The 19,876-nt window shown below is 32.1% G+C and overlaps 1 protein-coding gene across 1 annotated transcript in view; it reads right to left on the bottom strand.

Moving 5' to 3' along the window:
* Positions 1-752: 752 nt before the first annotated feature.
* The window catches only part of LOC113397405 (leucine-rich repeat-containing protein 4B), a 34,158-nt gene continuing 15,034 nt past the window's right edge, over positions 753-19,876 (bottom strand). The window contains exons 2-4 of the mRNA XM_026635724.2: positions 11,009-11,105; positions 3,563-3,689; positions 753-1,950 (exon numbers count right to left, since the gene is read on the bottom strand). Of these exons, the coding sequence (XP_026491509.2) occupies positions 901-1,950; positions 3,563-3,689; positions 11,009-11,031 (1,200 nt within the window). The 5' untranslated portion in view covers positions 11,032-11,105 and the 3' untranslated portion in view covers positions 753-900. The remainder of the gene's footprint in view (positions 1,951-3,562; positions 3,690-11,008; positions 11,106-19,876) is intronic.

Raw genomic sequence — 19,876 nt, 5'->3', positions numbered from 1 at the left:
CTATTACTGAATCGATCTAAGTTTCTCAGTATTAAGTTTGTATGATTATATTACTAGCAACTTATCGAGTGAAATCAGTATCAAACAACTATCGCAGAAGTAAAAATCAACCTTATTCAAATAATTTTCATATTTTTTATATTACTTTATTTTACTCTATTTACTATAACCCACTGTTATAATATACTCATCATTAAAAATATAATAATTAGCACTTTTCATCCAGCTATGATGTTACAATTTTAACTCAAATAAACATCTCATCAACATTTAACGGTTATATATACTAAGATTTACTGTTTAATCTAGTAATGTAAATTAAGACTTGTTTTAAGAACTTACAAGTCTTACTTGTAAAGTGTTGTAAGAACTTTAATTAGTAGATCAAATTTGTTTTCTAATTCTAACTTGTTGTTTTCGACATGTATAGAACTTTGTTTATAGTTTCACGGAATTATCTAATTCCGTAAAATCGTATCTACGAGAGTTCATATACGACGCAACGTAGAAGTTAGCGCATTTAATTAACAATCCGTTAAGTCTAAGAATAAAATACATTCAGCCAAGACGTCTGTTAGTTCGATTCGGCGCGACGTACTACATTAATCAGTATCTCGCTGATGTCGTTTGCTAATTGACTAGAGTACAGATCCAAGGTATTCTAAATTCTCAGTTAAGTTCGTACAAATGATATTTTTAGAAGGATATTATTTGGATGGATGTTCAGATATGTAGTATCTAAATGAAACACATTTTCCAAAGGCAAATTTTAATCATGGTCCAACGTATACTGAATGAACGGACCCATTCAATGTAAAATCTCGCATTTATACTCACTTATGTTACAATATTTACAGACACATACAATACACAATATAGATAATTGAACACTGAGGGCGGTTAGCTGTTGGCTAGAAAAGTGAACGATGCTAACGTAAAGGCGAGGCGAGGTGCGAGTGCATGTCCAGCGGGACTGGCTCCGGCCGCAGCCCGAGCACGTGCGCTCCCGCCGCCCTCGCCGCGGCACGCCGCGCCCGCCGCACTCGCTAAGCTTCGCCCACGAACTTTAAGCGGGGATATACACAAATTTTCATTTGCAAAATCCGGTGTTAACGCTAATGGATTCGCAAGAGGATCGCGCCCACACTCACATGGCAGGTGATTGCCACGAATCACTATGTTTTCTACTTCGAGAACTATTAACTCGGGAGTCTCCAGCATGTGATTACCGGTTAATTTAAAAGTATGGACGCTATTATTCTGTATCAGTGAAAGTTCCTCGATTCCGTCAATTTTATTATTACACATCTCCAGTGTATCGACGTGTCGCAAACCTTCAAAGGCGCCCAATTTGATGATTCCCAGATCAGATTCTCTAAGCGCTAAGCGACCGACGCGAGTCAGTCCGTAGAAAGTATCTGGCAAAAGTGCCGGTAGGTCCATATAAGCGAGCTCTAATATTCCGACTCCTTCTAATCCAGCGAACGCTTGCGCTTCGATGGATCTAATACCGGACGGAAATTCTATCTGCGAGACGTCGTTGAGGCCAGAGAATGCATGTGCTAAAATACGTTTAATAGGATTATTTCTCAACGAAATAAGTTTTATAAAATTAGTTCCCGCAAATGCGTAACCTTCTATCTGGGCTATCCTGTTATGTGTTAAAACAATCGAAGATATATTTTGGAGAGCGGCGAATGCAAATGCATCGACGGTTGTTAAAGGTGTATGTTGTATATAAAGCTCATTGAGACGAGGGAGACCTCGGAAGGCGAAGGGCCTAATACGGGTGAGGTTACAGGCGTCGAGGGAGAGGCGACGCAGTTGCCGCAAATGGGCAAAAGCATCCGATCGTAGCACTCGCAAATCGGCGCGCGATAGTGACAACTGCATTACGCTTGAGCTCAGCGCTGACGGCACTCCCCGCAACGTTGCACTGTTACACACAACCTGCAACAAATAAATACCCTAAATTATATATTACACTTAACAAAACGTAAACGATACTCATATTTCGGATTCGTTTTACTTATTAATAAAGTATATAATTAACGCCTGGCTATAACTTATATCTTACTTTATATCTCGTTAATTTCGTATTTATTTATTTACCAATAGAAGTTTTAACATCATCACACTTTTTCTCTTAAACTAGACAACTATTCGTATATTGCATATGCCTATTAGTCACTAGTTAGATGAAAACTTTAGTTCCATTGTTACATAACTTTTAAATAATAGATCCATAAAAAGTCGAACTGGCCCAGCGGTTAGAAGGCGTGCTTAATTTGTGTTTATAATGCATCTCGTGCTCGCTGGTGAAGGAAAACATCGTTAGGAAACCCGCATATGTCTAATTTCAACGAAATTCTGCCACATGTGTATCCACCAATCCGCTTTGGAACAGCGTGGTGGAATATGCTTAAACATTCTCCTCAAAGGGAGAAGATGCCTTAGCCCAACAGTGGGTAATTTACAGGCTGTTAATGTTATGTGTGCTGTAATAGATCCATGCAGAAACATATGTGATTGGGATGTTAGAATACCTTTAATGATATTGTAGTTATAATATCGAATACATGACAATATATACAAAATGAACGACAATTGAAACGTTTGGTATTGTTTGCTTCGTCAATAAAATTAATCCTCCCCCGATATCCCCTTGGCGCGCATAGTCGCATGCCCATATTTTGATTGAATTGTTTCAAACTTAATCTTCACAAATAACCAATATCAATTTCATTTGCGTATTATACGATACAATTTATATTACAATCTGTACACGTTTAATATTGAATTAATGCTGCTATATTTTGTGGTGGTCTCATAAATTGAATCTGTATTAAATTAGTTTTAAACCACATTTTAGTAAAAGCTGTTATAAATTTAAAAGCTGATTAATAACACAAGATAACCGATACCGTACCAACTATCAAACGATACACAATACAATTGCGAAACGAAAAGACACTGTTGATTCAATTATTTATTAGATATTTAATACTGAGTATATGAATGTGTATAAATATTAAATGGAATTTGGTGAAGATAGTTCAATAAACCTGAAATTTTCACATTGCAAAAGCCTCAGATCTGAAGGGTCGATTTTATTTCTATAAGCGGGCACAGGTGGCGTCGTTCATAATACAATGGAAGTAATCCTCGTTAAATATAAAAATTCTCCGAGGCAGAAATAATTGTATTACCGACATGTTTAAAACTTTAAATTTACATATAATAAAAATCTACAGTTGTAATATTTGTGTAATATATTTTATTAATACGGCCTCAATATCAAATGTATGGTCGCTTAGCGATCTAAAAGTCGCTGATTCGAATTGATCCCTTGGAAATTGGACTATTGTATTGGCCCTTTCTAATAGAAACTTTACCCTTAATCGGAAGAAAATATATGATATTTAAAAATAAAACGTGATACATTTTATAGCACAGAATATATTTCTTTACTTTTTGTATGTATAACATGATATGATTATATAATTTAGGCTATTCCAGAACAGTTACATACAGCTCATATAGTTTATATGACTTTACTCACCTGTGATTGTGAGAGACAGATACACTGTGTGGGACAGGAGGGCACTAGGGTTGTACTCAGTGCCTGGACGCGTGCTTCGCAGGTGACGGCCCACGCTAGGCACATAACCGCCCAGCGCACCACAAATCTGTTGATAATAAAACAATTCAATGAAATGATTCCTAAAATTTAAACTATTACTTTATTCTTTCTTTAGTAATAATCTTTATTATTTATTATAACCTGAACCCCGATTTACCTCGAATACATTGAGAATTTAAAATCATCAATTTAGTAAATATAAAGGTTACAGGTACATTAGGGTAATGTAGTATTTTTGAGTTTTCCAGTATAGAATAGTGATCCTTTCTACGTTTTCTTTTCATTTAAATAGTTCACGTTACGGTTTTGATCGCCGATATATGAATTTCAAAATCGTAGAAATATTAGTTAACATTGATAGTTTAAAAGATAACCAAAACGAAGTTTCAAAAAAACTAATCAGTTCTTTTTTTAAGATTAGACGAGGTAACAATGGCACCTCACCCAGATGGGCTGATATACCACCGCCGATGTAAATCAACGTTAATACTTTGTATCGCTGTGACCAATCTAATTACAAGCACAAGGGTCTTGACATCTTAGTAGTCCAAGCATTTAAGGAGTAACAAGAGTTTAAAACAAAATTACTCAAAATAAATGTAAGTGTCAAAATACTGTATCGTCTCGTAACGACTAGTTCTCTCTAGTTAATGATTTAAATCAATCTTCACTTCGAATATAGGTCGAGGCGATTACCACATCTATAATATTGTTTCCTATGTACAAGGTTGATATTTGCGAACGCCTGCAAGTCAAGGCTTCCGTCGACAAAGATAAACAATTAACCCATAATTAAGATTATTCTTGAATTAATAAATAATGTTAGATTTTCGAGTGAGTATGGAATACAAGTCTGATAAATAATTTATAAATTTATGAAAAAAAAATTAAACTTCGTGGTAGGGCTTTGTGCAAGCCCGTCTGGGTAGGTACCACCCACAGATCATATGGAATATATAATATATAAGACTGCCAAACAGCAATGCTTTGCATTGTTTTATTCCGATTTGATATGTGAGTGAGCCAGTGTACCTACAGGAAAAAGGACATAATTACTTTGTTCTCAAGGCTAGTCCCGGATTGGAGATATAAGGTATGATTAAAATTTCTAACGGCGCCAATGTCATCAGGGACCCATTAGCCCGTTCGCCTACTTATTTTATAAAAAAATCCCATAAAAAACCTTACACTCGATATATTTTTTTAATAAATGATAAAGATTATTTCATCGGATTACAAGCGACCCGCCCCGGCTTAACACGTTTACAATTTATGAATAAAAGAAAATGAAACGGCGCTTAGAAAGAATATATTAAGTATATTATTTTATAGCGTTTATTTATGTATATAGGTAATATATTAGTAATACGAAGAATACACAAATTGGTTTCAGTCATAACTTTATTCTTGACATAGATCAAAAGTTATGCACTTCTAATAGGTTCAAATTTATGTAATTTTAAAAGCCAGGGTAACCAGGGTTATATATTCGTTGAAACAGACAGTTTAGCCGACCGCACGTATCGCATCAAACGATTTTATTAGTTGCACTTAATTTAAAATCGATGATATTTTGTAAAGTATAATTTCGAATTATATAGTGTTAAACACAATTTTACTCTTTATAAAATGACCAAAGTAACTTATATCATATATATTACATAATATATCTTTTTACTAATCCATAATAGATAAAAAAAAGTCATTATGCGTGTACTTTAGACACAAGTTATCGTGGACCTACCAGTAGTTTTAAGATTTGATCAGACTTTTCTGGCCTTTTTAAGGCCAAAGCTTAGCCAACAAATGTGCGTACTCAGTGTCGGAGCACCGTGCACGCGCACCGTCGAGCACATGTCAAATACTATAAATGTTTGAATCTGTAAAGACTGCGAGCGGACGCGCCCAAAACCAATTGCGGTTAGTCAGTTCCGTATGCGCAGTGCGCCGTCACTAAGGACGTACGCCAAATTTAATCGTAGAATGCTAAAGAATGTAGGCATGTACTGATTTTTGAATAAAACATGTTATCATAGCTTAGCCATAGCGAACATTTTTTTCTATTCGTGAAAACCGAAATAAAATCTGTTGAGTTGAGAAGAAGTAAGCAGATATAGAGACACAGGAAATAGGCAAACAAAAAAATAGATAAAGGTTGACCAAATTAAACCATTACAACGAAACAATTTAAACCAATTAAAACATTAAATTAATATACATACGTCTTAGCCATATTCGAAATTTTACAACAATTATATTATAAGTCAATTCATAAAATTAATGTATATCACTTAAATTATACTTATCCATTTTATATACTAAATAATAAAGTGCATAACAGCAAATATATGTACGGGATTAATGAACCGGTAATCCGAATATAACATCATGTACAATTAAACATAGCAAAGACTCTTTTGATATTATCAAATATTTTAATGGATTCGATACACTTATATAAAGAGCCGAGATGGCCCAGTGGTTAGAACCCGTGCATCTTAACCGATGATTGCGGGTTCAAACCCAGGCCAGCACTACTGAATTTTCATTTGCTTAATTTGTGCCAGATGTGTATCCACCAACCCGCATTGGAGCAGCGTGGTGGAATTTGCTCCAAAACCTTCTCCTCAAAGGGAGAGGAGGCCTTAGCCCAGCAGTGGGAAATTGACAAGCTTTTATTGTAAATGTATGTAAATTGTAATATAATAAAATTCTGCTTTATAACTATAAAATCTTACAGTGTTTTTACATCTTGTCTCATTAACTGTGAAAATTGATTGAATTGTTGTCATATTTAAATAAAACGTATTGTTATTAATTAGCTAAATGAATAGTAGTTTTTGAAAATTCTAATGTCATGCTTATAATTTAGCCTAATTTTTTTATTCCTCTCAATAGAAGTCTTTAAGAGGCGAAAAATTTATGAGTTTTGAAGTGAAACCGTCAAGATCTGCGAATTAACATGACTCACTGAACAGAACACTTCAAATTTAATCGAACATCGAATAATTGTAAGGTAAAACGTCCAGAGGAATCCAGCATATTTCAGCTGAAATTCTATCAATATGTATCTATCAAATCTCATTGGAGCAGCATGGTAGAATAAATTTCTAGTAATTAGTAGTTATTTCGAAAATAGGTGACCTCTTCCTAACGTTGGGGCATTTAGGGAACCCCTACCATTATATCCCGCCCCCCACATTATGCAAAAATCCATAGCGATAAGATTAAGTATGCAAAATTTATAAACAATAGATAAAGTCTATGCACGGGTTCTAACCACTGGTCCATCTCGGCTCTTTATACAAGTGTATCGAATCCATTAAAATATTTGATAATATCAAAAGAGTCTTTGCTATGTTTAATTATACATGATGTTATTACTGAATTAATTTAAATAATATAAACATAACAGCTTAGTAGCGATACAAAAACGACATTCGTAACTATATAATTCTGTTGTAATCATGAAACATATATGAACAGACAACGGAAAGGTCTCTAACCACAGAACATTAACGTACATTTTTTATTCAAGTGCAGCACTGCGAGTTGGAAAGGAAAAAGCGGTTTATAATATAAAACTTACCTGACTTTAATACAAAGACAAAATAAAATTTTCGAAATTATTTAAAGCTCTTGCTTTTAACAACTTTGAAATAGGTAACTTAACAAAAAAGGAAGAAAAAAGATGTTTATAGTTTTGAATTTTTCTTTATATTTTTTAATGTATTCTTCTCTTAATATTTTTATTAATTAAATAAAATAAAAGATCTACTTGTATAGTTCAAGAACAACGATTAAATCAAATCAGTCAAAAGTAAATAATAAAAATTACACAACAGATTTTGATACGGTTTTTTTAATAGATAGAGTGATTCAAAAGGAAGGTTTATATGTATAATAGATGCACAATACAGTAGAGAAACACTAAGAAAAATTAATAATTTTATTTTAGGGGTTTCTTATGTGATGTCGTAAATAAACACACTTTTTGCGCTTACATTGCAAATGCTGGCAGAAACCCACAAGATGATCAAAATAATGTACTACAGTATTTTACACCTTCAAAAGGTCTACAACAAAGTACGCGATGGTATATGTCTATCTCTTAGGGATAACCCACAATAACCATTTTTAATCCTTTACTTTTTACGAGAAATAATGGCTTATTTTCGAAGCGATTTTAAGCAATACAGCATTAATCGTTATCCGATTGAATACCTTAAATAAATTGTGCATTTAATATAGATCAATATGGCTTTTTACAGTGTGTAATTTAAACGAATATTTTAGAAGATATTACAGATTTAAAGCGCAGGGACATATCGGTTTGTATTATCTAATGACAAAAAGCTGTAAACTTTGTATATAATGATAGTTTGTAGTATATTTAGTCCCAGTATTGAACCCGTGCAAAGCCGGGGCGAGTCGCCAGTAATAAAAAAACGACAAATCATCATTGTAAAATAAAAATCTACGAACAGTAGTCAAAAGTCCTCTTGACGAAATCTCGACGACGGCGGCCTACTTCAAGGACTAGTCAATTGTGCAGTATGATGATATTATAATGCACAACTGTGATCATAACTCTTATAATCCGATGGGACGGCAATTCGACACGACCGGAGAGAGATTAGGCGCAGGCGGCGATTAAACGGCTTAGAGGTGCTTTCGGTAGGCTGCTACTGAGAATTCTTTAGACGAATAATTCAATGACTTTAGTAGAACAACTCGGGATTCGAATGCAGAAGTTTAGGAAAATATAATATGTCTATACACTTTTGTCTGTGACTAGTACACATATATATCAACTAGCTGTTACCCGCGGCTTTGCTCGCGTAGAATAAGAATATATTTACAAATTAACTTAAAATATTACTTTAATGTAAAACCTCTTTGTATACCACATTGGTGTGTATTTCAGTCCTTAGGGTAGAATATCCAAAAACGCTTATATGCGAATCAATTCATTTTTAATCGGTTACCCAAAAATTATATTCATGCTTCTAAATTTAAAATGACGGACTTCCAGACTAACCTGTATACAAAATGTCAACCCCTACTTTTTCCTTTTAGGCGTAAAATATCAAGAAACGCTTAAAAACGTATCTACTCAGTTTTAATCAGTATTCCAAAAAAAAGTTTCATGTTTTTAATTTAATAAATGACGGACTTCCATAAAAACTTTTATCCCTTATTTCACCCCCTCATAGGTAGAATATCAAGAAACGCTTAAATACATATTTACTCATTTTTAATCAGTAACACAAAAATAAAATTTCATGCTTCTAACTTAAAAAATGACGGACTCCCAGACTAATCTATATAAGAAATGTTAACCCCTATTAAGCCCCTTAGAGGTAGAATATCTAGAAACACTTAAATATGTATTTAATCATTTTTAATCAGTGTCCAGAAAATAAACTTTATATTTTTAGATTAAAAAATGACGACTTCTATACAAACTTTCAACCCTTATTTCACCCCCGTAAGGGTAGAATATGCAGAAACACTTAAATAAGTATCTTCTCTCCTTTTTAATCAGTATCCCAAACATAAAGTTTCATGTTCCTAAATTAAAAAAATTACGAACTTCCATACAAACGTTTAACCCCTATTTCACCCCTTTAGGGGTAGAATTTCCAAAATTCGCTCCTTAATGGGTGTCATGATATGTTAGTTTATAAGTGTACAGCCTAAAATATAAGTTGTATATATATTATATATTTTAATAATTCTAGCTCTAAAAATGACAATACTTTCAACAACTTACAACCTTTCATCCCCCTTTTCAACCCTTTACAGCACTTTTTTTCAAACAAAAAGTAGCCTATGTCCTTTCTCAGGCTCTGGACTATTTGTGTACCAAATTTCATTTAAATCGGTTCAGTAGTTTTGGCGTAAAAGCGAGACAGACAGACAGACAGAGTTACTTTCGCATTTATAATATTAAAGTACGGAGTATAGATGAAAACGAATTCTTTCAGACATTCACAGAGAAAATGTCACATTTAAAAATGAAATGTTTTTGTCTACAGTCACATAAAGTGTTAGAAAAAGTTCAATATTACATATACCAAATAGGTTATGGATCTTCGAGAAGAAAGACCCTCAAGAGTTCCATCTAATTCCGAAATTTTCTTCTGCTATACAGGCAGAAAAACTACATTGGCCAATTGTAAACCAAGCTCAACTACTCGATTTCACCGGCAGGAATATGGACTCACCTTAGTCCATATTCCTCGAGTCGAGACATGAAAATCTTAATTTTAATGTCTCGTGGAACCACACTGATTATTGCCAGAAAAATACCCAATTTAAATCGGGTACAGGCCACAAGATTTGCCATTATGTTGACACAGAGCCAAAATTACCTACAGGCTTTAGACTTATAAAAAAATTTACTTGCTAGGATTGTATTTTAAATCAAACCAACTTCATACTTAACTGTAATTCATACAGCCTTGAAAACATGCTTGAATACCTCAAATACCTCCTTCGGGGGTTGAATTTTGTTAAACCCGTCTTTAACGAAAATCCCATGCCTGGATAAATCTGTAAGTTTTATAGATCCGAAGAATTTATGATGAGAGGATACGTGAAATTTCTCTTAGAATACAATTTCAGACTTTCTTTAATTTCGGTTACATGTATTTGAAAAGGAGAAACCTGACTGTTATTTATTAATCTAATTTTCTTATGTTTGTGTGATATTTATTGATTCAATAATATTAAACTTTTAAGTTTATTATAATTCTTGATTTAGGGCAATATCCTTTAATGTACAATATTGCTACAACTATGTTTTTTTAAGGTACTTAGATACCAAATATCTAGTTTCAATGGTTATAATTATATAATTTTATTTCAATCTAACAAGCGCATTGCCTGAAGCTATATAAATATTTTTAGTTATATCATAGCAGAATAAACCGGGTTTAGAGTTCTTTTTTTAAATATTCTTGATACTTTACAATTTGCTAATGTTTGCTTTATTTGTTATAGAACTTTTTTACGACTTTTATTTGTTTACCAGAAGAAAACCAATTATAAAAATACGTTATCTTATATCCAATACTTAAATATTAGTAGTTAAGTATTGTTGTGTATACTTCGCTTCCTTGCGTTTACTACACTTCCGTGGTGTCAGAATAAATAATAATATAAAATTCTTGATTTTTTTATCTACTCCTTTTTACTTTCAATTCTCGTTCAGCTATCGATTATTATCAAACGAATAAAGAGTCAAAATTTTTTTTTTTTTAAAGACTATTTTGTTTGCTATTCTGTAAAACTAGTAGATTTAGTTTACTAGTTTGTATCAATATACTTTTTGATAAAAGAAAATATATAAGTTCTCACCTGACGGAAAATGTCGATGCCATGGGCGGGCGCAGGCTGGGCGCAACGCCCGCCTTGCGCCCTCACCTACGGACGTCCATGTGACGTTTACGCAGACCTGTCGACAATGATAAGAGAATTAAACATAATTTTTAATTGAAAAGAAAATTATTCAATCATAGTACATAAACCTTTTACCAATAACTGTATTATGTGTGTTATTTTTATTTACTTATTATAATAATTAATTTTATTAATCATATAACACGAATAATTTGTGTTAATTGATCGCGCTATAATTAATTCATCTCGAGCGAACGTATCCTAGTGAAATCCTGTATTTTATATCACGGTGATAACAAATTTTAATAACTAAATCATTCTTGTTCATAATATTATTTAAACAATTATCAAATCCTAGTCATAATTTTTTACTTTTATTTTAAAACATAGCCTTTACAAATTTCGTTGAAACAGCGGATCGTATATCGTCGGGTCCCTAATAGATGGCGCTGGTGTGTGAAATAACGTCTGAGTGTGGTCTGTGCTTGATTTGATTGTACCTGGCGGTTTGCTTCCAACGATTTGATGGCATTCGTTATTCTGACATTTGTGGTTGCTAAGGAAATTACTGTTGTAAGAAAAAGGAATTGATTTGTAAAACAGTACAGAACTCACGCCCATTAAATTAATAAATCGTCATTGGTGAAAAGTTTACGTAATTATTTCTAAGGAATCCACATATAAATATGTCAGATGACAGCGTAACATATACCTATTATGTGTATTATTGAAGGAATAATTGACAGATGGAAAATTTAGTCAACTAAAAAAATATTATTAAGCTTATTTTTTTTTAAGGAATGACATGTCAAATTATTACCGCGTGACCAATATTGGCCTCAGTCGTCAACCCCGACCGTGACCCGCTAACTATGAAAGAGATAATAATGATTTAGTCAATCTTCTTCGTAGTTCTCATAGTCAATCGGAAGGTAATCTGACATGATTGGATCTAGAAACTAACGGGTCTACAGCCTTCCCAGACATGGGAGTATATTCCTAAATCCAGGACGGTACTATAAATTTATTGACAGAAAAACCTACTAAATTTTATTTAACCAACAAGGAATTTGAACTTAATATATTAAAAGGAAATAAGATTAGAAAAACTTTCTCCTCTGACCTACATTTTCCGAACAAAAAATAAAAAAATATATAAAATGTGTGCCTGTATTGTTCGTGCGTCATTTCGTAACGTAATTGTGTTACCCAAGTTAGGTACCGTTATTAAACTAGTAATTCATTGAATTACAACGTGAACAAAATCCCGATTCAAGATTTCTTATACGCGAAAACTTACTTCGTTCGGGTAACTATTGTGATGATTTTTATTTATGTTAATCTGATTTAGAGATGGTAACACTGTTGCATGGCGGTTGGCTGGTTGAAAAAGCAGCCAATCACGATCGAGCTCAGCTGACCTATTGGTTGATCGCGTACATTTTGATGTGACAGAAAGAAGTTCGAAAAAAAAAAAGGGAGACTGTTGTCAGACTGGGAGCTCAACGGGGTTATCTTAAAATGAAGGGTGATTGATTGTACAACTTGGATAATTGTGCCGATTAAACCTATTGTGTTAAAATAAAAGTATTTACATCTATTTGAACTAAGTTTGCATTTACGAAACTATTATACTTATTCAGGATTACTTAAGTAATAATAAAAAAAATTAAACGCGACTGAAATAAAATAAAAAGCAAAAATAGTTGATGCGTTAGAAATTATACCTCGTATTGTAAAGATTATATTATGAAGTGAGCAGAAAAGGGTTGTAAGCGGCGTAGCGTGTTTCGATGAGGTGAGGTGAGGAGTGGATCGAGGTTTTGGTCGTCAAAATGTTTTTAAATTGTGATCTTGTTGGTGGAGGTGACAGCTCGAGAAAAGAAAAAGAGATAAATGAAATAATAAGGTAATCTAAGTTATATTGCATTATTAGTACTAAAGTTTTAGTACTAGTATTTTATATTATATATATGAACAATTGCGGCAATATTCATAACCCAGGCTCGCAATTATAATGTACTAATATGCAAAGGCCAGCTGAACACATTATGGAGACGACGTTTTTGTTTAACCTTCTCTGTCGCTCATTAGACGTCCCAGACAGCGCTATTGACATTTGAACTGTCGGTAAATATTGTTTCGTAATCCTCTCGGGTTCTTGTCATACTTTGATCATTTAAAATAGAGCCACATAAAAAGAAAATATATTATTAAGGATATAAAGTTTTCATTGTATAATTTATGAAACTTTCATTGGACACGACATATGTCATTTACATAGGTAACAAATTTCCATAGCAATTGTATTGATGGCGCAGATAATTTCAGTCTGAACAATTCGTACTAAAACCATCATCTCTTCTTAAAATATAAAACAACCCTTTAACAATACCAGAGCCGAACGCCAGAGAACTTAAAGTTGCAAGAGTATGTTTACGTTCGGTGTATGGAGATTCCCGGGGCTTGTTCCCCAAAGTGCCATTACATCGCTCGCCCGAGACACACGCTTTTAAACCACGCCTATATAACATAAGAAATATTATTAAATAAATAAGCGCACACGAAGCTTAGTATTTACGTTATGAACAAAAAGTGTGTCGTTTCTATGATGACACACTTAGCCCATCTTTTAACACTGATGACACCTCAGATTGTAATGTCACCTTAAATTTTTACTCTTAAAAAATAATTATAACATTAATACTAAAATATTTTTAAATAATTTGGTGAGACAGTGTAACTACAGGCACAAGGGACAAAACATACATTCCTTAAGTTGTTGGCGCATTGGATATATAAAGAATGGTTAACATTTTTAATTCCGTCAATGTTTATGGACAGTGGTGATCAGGCGACTTTATTACCTCGTCCTCGGCCTTTTTTTTTTTAATTGTACTAATTTTTGAATTTATGACATTTATATCATTTTTACCATTTGATTGATGATTTATACTTAATAAAACTACTATAATAAATACTTAATAAAATGATTTATACCATTTAATATCAACATATAGCGTATATGTAATTTTAAGTGCAGATTAAAAGAACATTAAAACCGCTGAAACCCAAGTCGGAGTCGTATATGCAGAATAGAAGAAAAGTACCATGAAAGACAACAATAGTTAAACGTATATTTAATACGTTTGAAAATGAAATATAAGTTTTTATTCACCAATTTAAGAAATTAATTACAAGTGCCACTCGAAGTGTAATATAAAAAAAATATATATTTTAATAATCTAATAATGAAGAAAGAAACTTTGAAGTAAATCAAACTCATCATTTTGTTATATATAACTTTGTTAGAAGAATACATAATATCATATCTTGACCCAAGTAATTTTAAATATAAGTTTATTTATACTAAAAAAAATAGACCCGAAAATCTCGCTTAACCAACACTGAATTGTAAATGCTTCTGAACATTTAATAACTATACTAACTAAACTAAAATAAATTTACGAAATTTAATTAAAAAGTCACTGACTAAAATAACTATTAGACAAATTGACAGTGTTGTCCGTCACCGCAATGAAAAACTATATTTTGTAAGTTTTCCGTAAAATTAAAAAGTAAAGATTTTCATTTAGGTTACCCTCTCAATTTTGAGTGAAGCCCTGTTGTGCGAACTTTCAAACAAAATTTCACGCTCAATAGTTTAAAGATAAGGAGCAGAAAATTCTGGGATTTTCGGATATTCTTTAAGTTATTTAAACTTAGCAGCTTTCGATTAACAACATAATATATATATCGAATTTATGATAGACAGTTATTTAAAAAAATACGCAGAACCGCTGACCTTGTTCTGGTCATCGGCTCTGCTATAGTTACAATAATTTTATGTTTATACTGAAAAGCAACTTTAAGATATCGACGGCATTTATTTGATTTAAAAATAAAAAGGTGAGTATTAACAAAAACAAGCAATAGTTCAAAATAGTTAGTTTTATTTAATCAACACAGCTTTTTCTTATTTAACCAACATAGATTTTACTTACAATATTTTATCTTCCGAAGTCGATAACAAAGTGTTCCCCGTACTTAAATCAACCCTCTTTTATTAAATCGCCCGCTCCACCAGAGGTGGACATCAACCACAAAAACACTTCATTATTAAACAAACAGATGTTGTAAAATCACTGTATTAGAAAATGGTTTTGACAATTATTTTTATAAAACAATTAATAATTTTAAATGAAAATAATTAAAAGTAATTTAAACCAAACTGCAGTAACATTATCTAATTAATAGTAATTACACGATTAATCAATTTTTATAAAATCAATACCGGGCATATTTTACCCACACAATCATTTTAACATTTACAATAATTTTTAAGAGTATAATAAAATTAACTTTATCAGCTAAACAATATTCGTGGCGACATATATTATATTGTAATTTTTATAACAAAATTTTGTTTTTCTTTTATATATTTCACCATCAAAATATGAATCTACTAGATGAAAACCCAGCTTCGATCGGGTGAAATAAATAAAACTAAACAAATACGGTTTATCATTTACTTTTCATATAACTTTTTTTATAAACATTGTGATTATCAAACATGTATATTGTGGTGAAAGCTATCGACCTAAAATCATTATCGATTTTTAACGATCTATAATTGAGGATAGGTGTCGATTGGGTCTATCGTAGATATGCACGAAATTATCAATATAAAAATTAATTATCGATTTACGCTAAACATACCTGATTGAATCGCCGCACTCTATACATCCAGGACACGTTTCGAAAAAAATGGCTATGACAGTCGGAGCGATAGACACGAGAGCATAGTCATATGTAGCAATATACATGCATTATATTTTTATCTATTTTAGAAGAGCTTACAAGTCAAAGGGTAACTTAACGATTAAAAGTTTCCATAGAATCTGGCACTCTTAGTAATACAAACCACTTACACCGACAAAGCGCTGCCAACCTCAGGACCAAGGAAGGAGTCCTTTGTGCCTGCTATTAGACTGTCTACGCTTTTTGATTCGAAACAAAGTATTGCTATTTGACGGTATAATTTAGTAAGCACTTGGCACCTACGTAGACTACCTACACAAAGACGCGCCTCTCATGGAATCTGATATAATGCAACTCAACTTACTAATAAAAAATAAAAACGTATAATCCTTAAACCATATACAGATTAGTGTTTTTTATGTACATGTATTATTTAAAAAACTATTACTCTACAAAAGTAAGATAATGGTAATGAAAATAATGTCGTCCTGTCCGATTTCCGCCACGGCGGTTAATTTGAAAAGAGGCCAGCCGACTATGCAGGACATACACAAGTGTATGCGTAAACACGGCAAATGCGCCACGACCAGAAATAATTTAGGCACAGGAACGTCTTTACTTGCTTTTCCAATTTCCAGACTCCGCGCTGTTATTGAGAATTTATAAAAACTTTTCGGCCCGATCTGGGATTTGAATCCAATACCTTAGGACCTCCGGCCTTATAACTAGACCAACAAGGCAGTCAATATTATATTATATTCACAAATGTGAAAGTGAAACAAGACAACCCTATAAAACATAAATACCGTAACATGTGACGGGTATTTTGTGTTGAATCACAACACATACTAGAATTAAGATATGTAAATCCTGTAAAGACAATATTCATACTCAATCCCGCACACAAGACTTAAACACTTCAGTGATCGGTAGACATGAGCGGATCATGGCGCTATAATACTCGTTTATGTAGGCCCACGAACACAGATCTTCCAATTTATTAAATTATCTATAAATAATCAAAAATAATTTACATTGGTTGAACATATAGAATGGGAGACTACGCCTAGGTCATCACTTGCCTAGTCAATATATACAACTATATATAGTCACGATAGAAACTCGATAAAACCTACTCCAAAAGCACAGCGTAAATAACACCTATAATAATAACATTTCGCCCTGTAAGTGTCACGATATAGATTTAGTAAACAAACATACCTAGGACTTATTATGGATGATCGGTTAGCATGGAAACAGCAAGTTAATTATGTATGTAAGTAAGAATGATACTCGCTAAATAGTTTTTTCAAACAGGCTGTAAAACAACTTTTAAAAATCACATTGAATTAATATAAATATGGATATAAATTATTCGCTTTAACTTGTAAACTCTAGTTTCTAAAATAATTTAAGTAACCAATTATAACGATTACCGCCAACTATTACGTTTTGTAAAATTAAACTATCTAGGAAAAGTCGCTCTTCGTTGTTAATCGTAAATTATTTTACCAAAAATTTACTTAAGTTTATCTAACTAATTTAGACCCTAGATTGGAAAAATTTAAACTTTAACAACCTAGGTCAAATTACTTAAATAGCAACAGGCGATTAAACTATATAATACTACATAATATTCAACCAAATTAACGACTGATGACTTGGGAAAGTATAACACTTAAAAATATTAAATATTAATTCAAACAACAAACAATAAATAAATAAAGATAATAAAAAAAACAGCAAGAGGAATTGGTTTGAAAATAAAGTTTTACGTTTTATTTGTCTTATATATAATTTTATTTATATTATTTAATTTTCTGTTATTTAATCATAAGAATTGTCGACGGCATAAGGTATACGGTTAATATTCTGGTGAGCTTATGTTTACACTTTATTATAAAAACATTTGACTGTTTTATTTTATTCCCGGTGAGTAGTCATAAATTAATATGAAAATAGCTAACTAAAGCTAGCGTGGGTGAATTAGATTGTTGGAACATATACATTGAACGATGTAATGTTTCGCTACATTAACTAATTACCATTTCAGAAATCCATTGCTGACAAATTTTAACATGAATATTTGAAACAGTATTCCAAATTCAATAGTTTAAGTTGTTTATGGTATAGATTATTTAGTAGAATATTGAAATCAGACAGACGGCGAAAATTAATTCTATCAATGCCACGTTTGCTTTCAATTTTATTTACAAAATTTAATTTCTATTATTCGGACAAAGTGCTATCATATTTAGTTAAAAACGAGTGTTAGATATATCTTTCATCATATTTTGTTGTCTTTATATTTGTGATCCTTTATTCGACCGTAACCTTTTAATGTATGAGGCATCGTTGGTCCTTATATAATACCATGTGAGTAGTGATACTGGATATAAAATTTTAATTTTACGTTTTTGGCACATCAGTCGTGGTTTTAACTTTGATGTCATCATAATTCATCTAACATCATTGTAGAAAAATATAGTCGTAACATTTTAAAATCAAAGTAAATCCACATTTCATGTTATGATTCTTTCAAATAAAAATTCAACAAAATTTTTAAACCTACGGCTTTGATACAACTAAATTTTAAAGAAATACAATACAGTTAATCTAAATATTCTTATAAACGGATTCATAAATAAATAAAAAAAAAACAGCCCATATTAGTAATAATAATATCATTAGTTTACTGTTAAAAATATAGAAAGGTTTAAATTACAAACATTCGATTAGATCAGAGTTCATTACATATATCAATTTGTTATATTAAACTACGTTCGACTAATTAATCTTAGAAAATTTTACGGCATCCAGTGTAGTGGACAACTTTAATCGGTTCCTGTCTGTGTACAATCAATCATAAGAGTAGCGAACCGTGTCAACGCGGAATGGCACCGGACTAACATTTGACCAAAACTTGCGTTATCAACCGTAGCAACCTTTTACCAACCACAAACGAAAATTTATTGCTCGAATTAGAGCATCAAAGATGCTAACGTTTAATGCTTCAACATTATACACGCTGTATAAAGTATTACTTACTCTTTGACTTTAATTTTAGTCAATATGTATTTATTTTATTGTTCTTATACTTTATTGCCCGCTTGGCTACATCTGGTTTTATGGATACCAGTTTTTAATATTAAAATATTTGCCTAAATAAGCCAGAAATAATGTTCGTATTATTACTAATAATTTTATTGCTTATAGTTTAATTTAGCTAACAAACCAAATAATAATCTAAAAACCTGACTAAAAGAAAATTAACATTAAAGAAAAACTTGAATCATACATTTATTCAAGTTTGAATATCTAATTATTCTTTCTTATATTTCTTTCATTCTAGTATAAGTTTAATTTATTAGTCTCTCGAAAATTCGAGCTATAAGTAGTGTACCTAAATAGTACTGACAGGATGTTCCCAAAACAAATAAGAGCAATTACTTTACAGACAGTAAACTCCTCGTGTACGCTTCCCTGTTGAATAAGTTAATATTAAAAGACAGATATATTTAACAAACGTATGCAATTTTCTTTATTTATGTGCCGTCTGCATGGTTGTGGCAAGTCTATAAAATAACTACTTTGCTGTCTAGCAAGACTTACTACGGGGTCTTTTCTCGAGCTAGTCTTTTTATTTTCCTCTTAGTGTAATGGAGCACCGGTAGAAATGACACGCAATTACGAGTATGAGACACATTTACATTAACTTGATTCTAACTTTCTTGTTCTTGTCAAGAAAATTGGACTAAACAAACTTGAATTGCTCCGCAGCTGTAATTAATGAAAGATTTATGTAACTGTAGATTTAACTTTATTTCTAGGGTACTACGATGCTGAATAATTTTCATACTAATCCGTGTAATCTTATCCGAGCTTTGTTTCAGTCAAACTACAAGTGCACTTTTATCCCGCTGAACCTTTTGTTTTCGCCCCCTTCTTTAATCCTTTTTGTAAATCTCCTTAAGGATCTAGGTCGCTCGCAACGAAAACGTATGAGTGTGTTACGATTCCTTTAAAAAGGACAACATATATGTTTTAGTTATAACATATATAGGG

Source organism: Vanessa tameamea, chromosome 3, assembly GCF_037043105.1.
Source record: "Vanessa tameamea isolate UH-Manoa-2023 chromosome 3, ilVanTame1 primary haplotype, whole genome shotgun sequence".
Taxonomy (NCBI): domain Eukaryota; kingdom Metazoa; phylum Arthropoda; class Insecta; order Lepidoptera; family Nymphalidae; genus Vanessa; species Vanessa tameamea.
The sequence above is the reverse complement of the archived record's forward strand: the minus strand, read 5'-3'. Positions and strand labels throughout refer to the sequence as shown.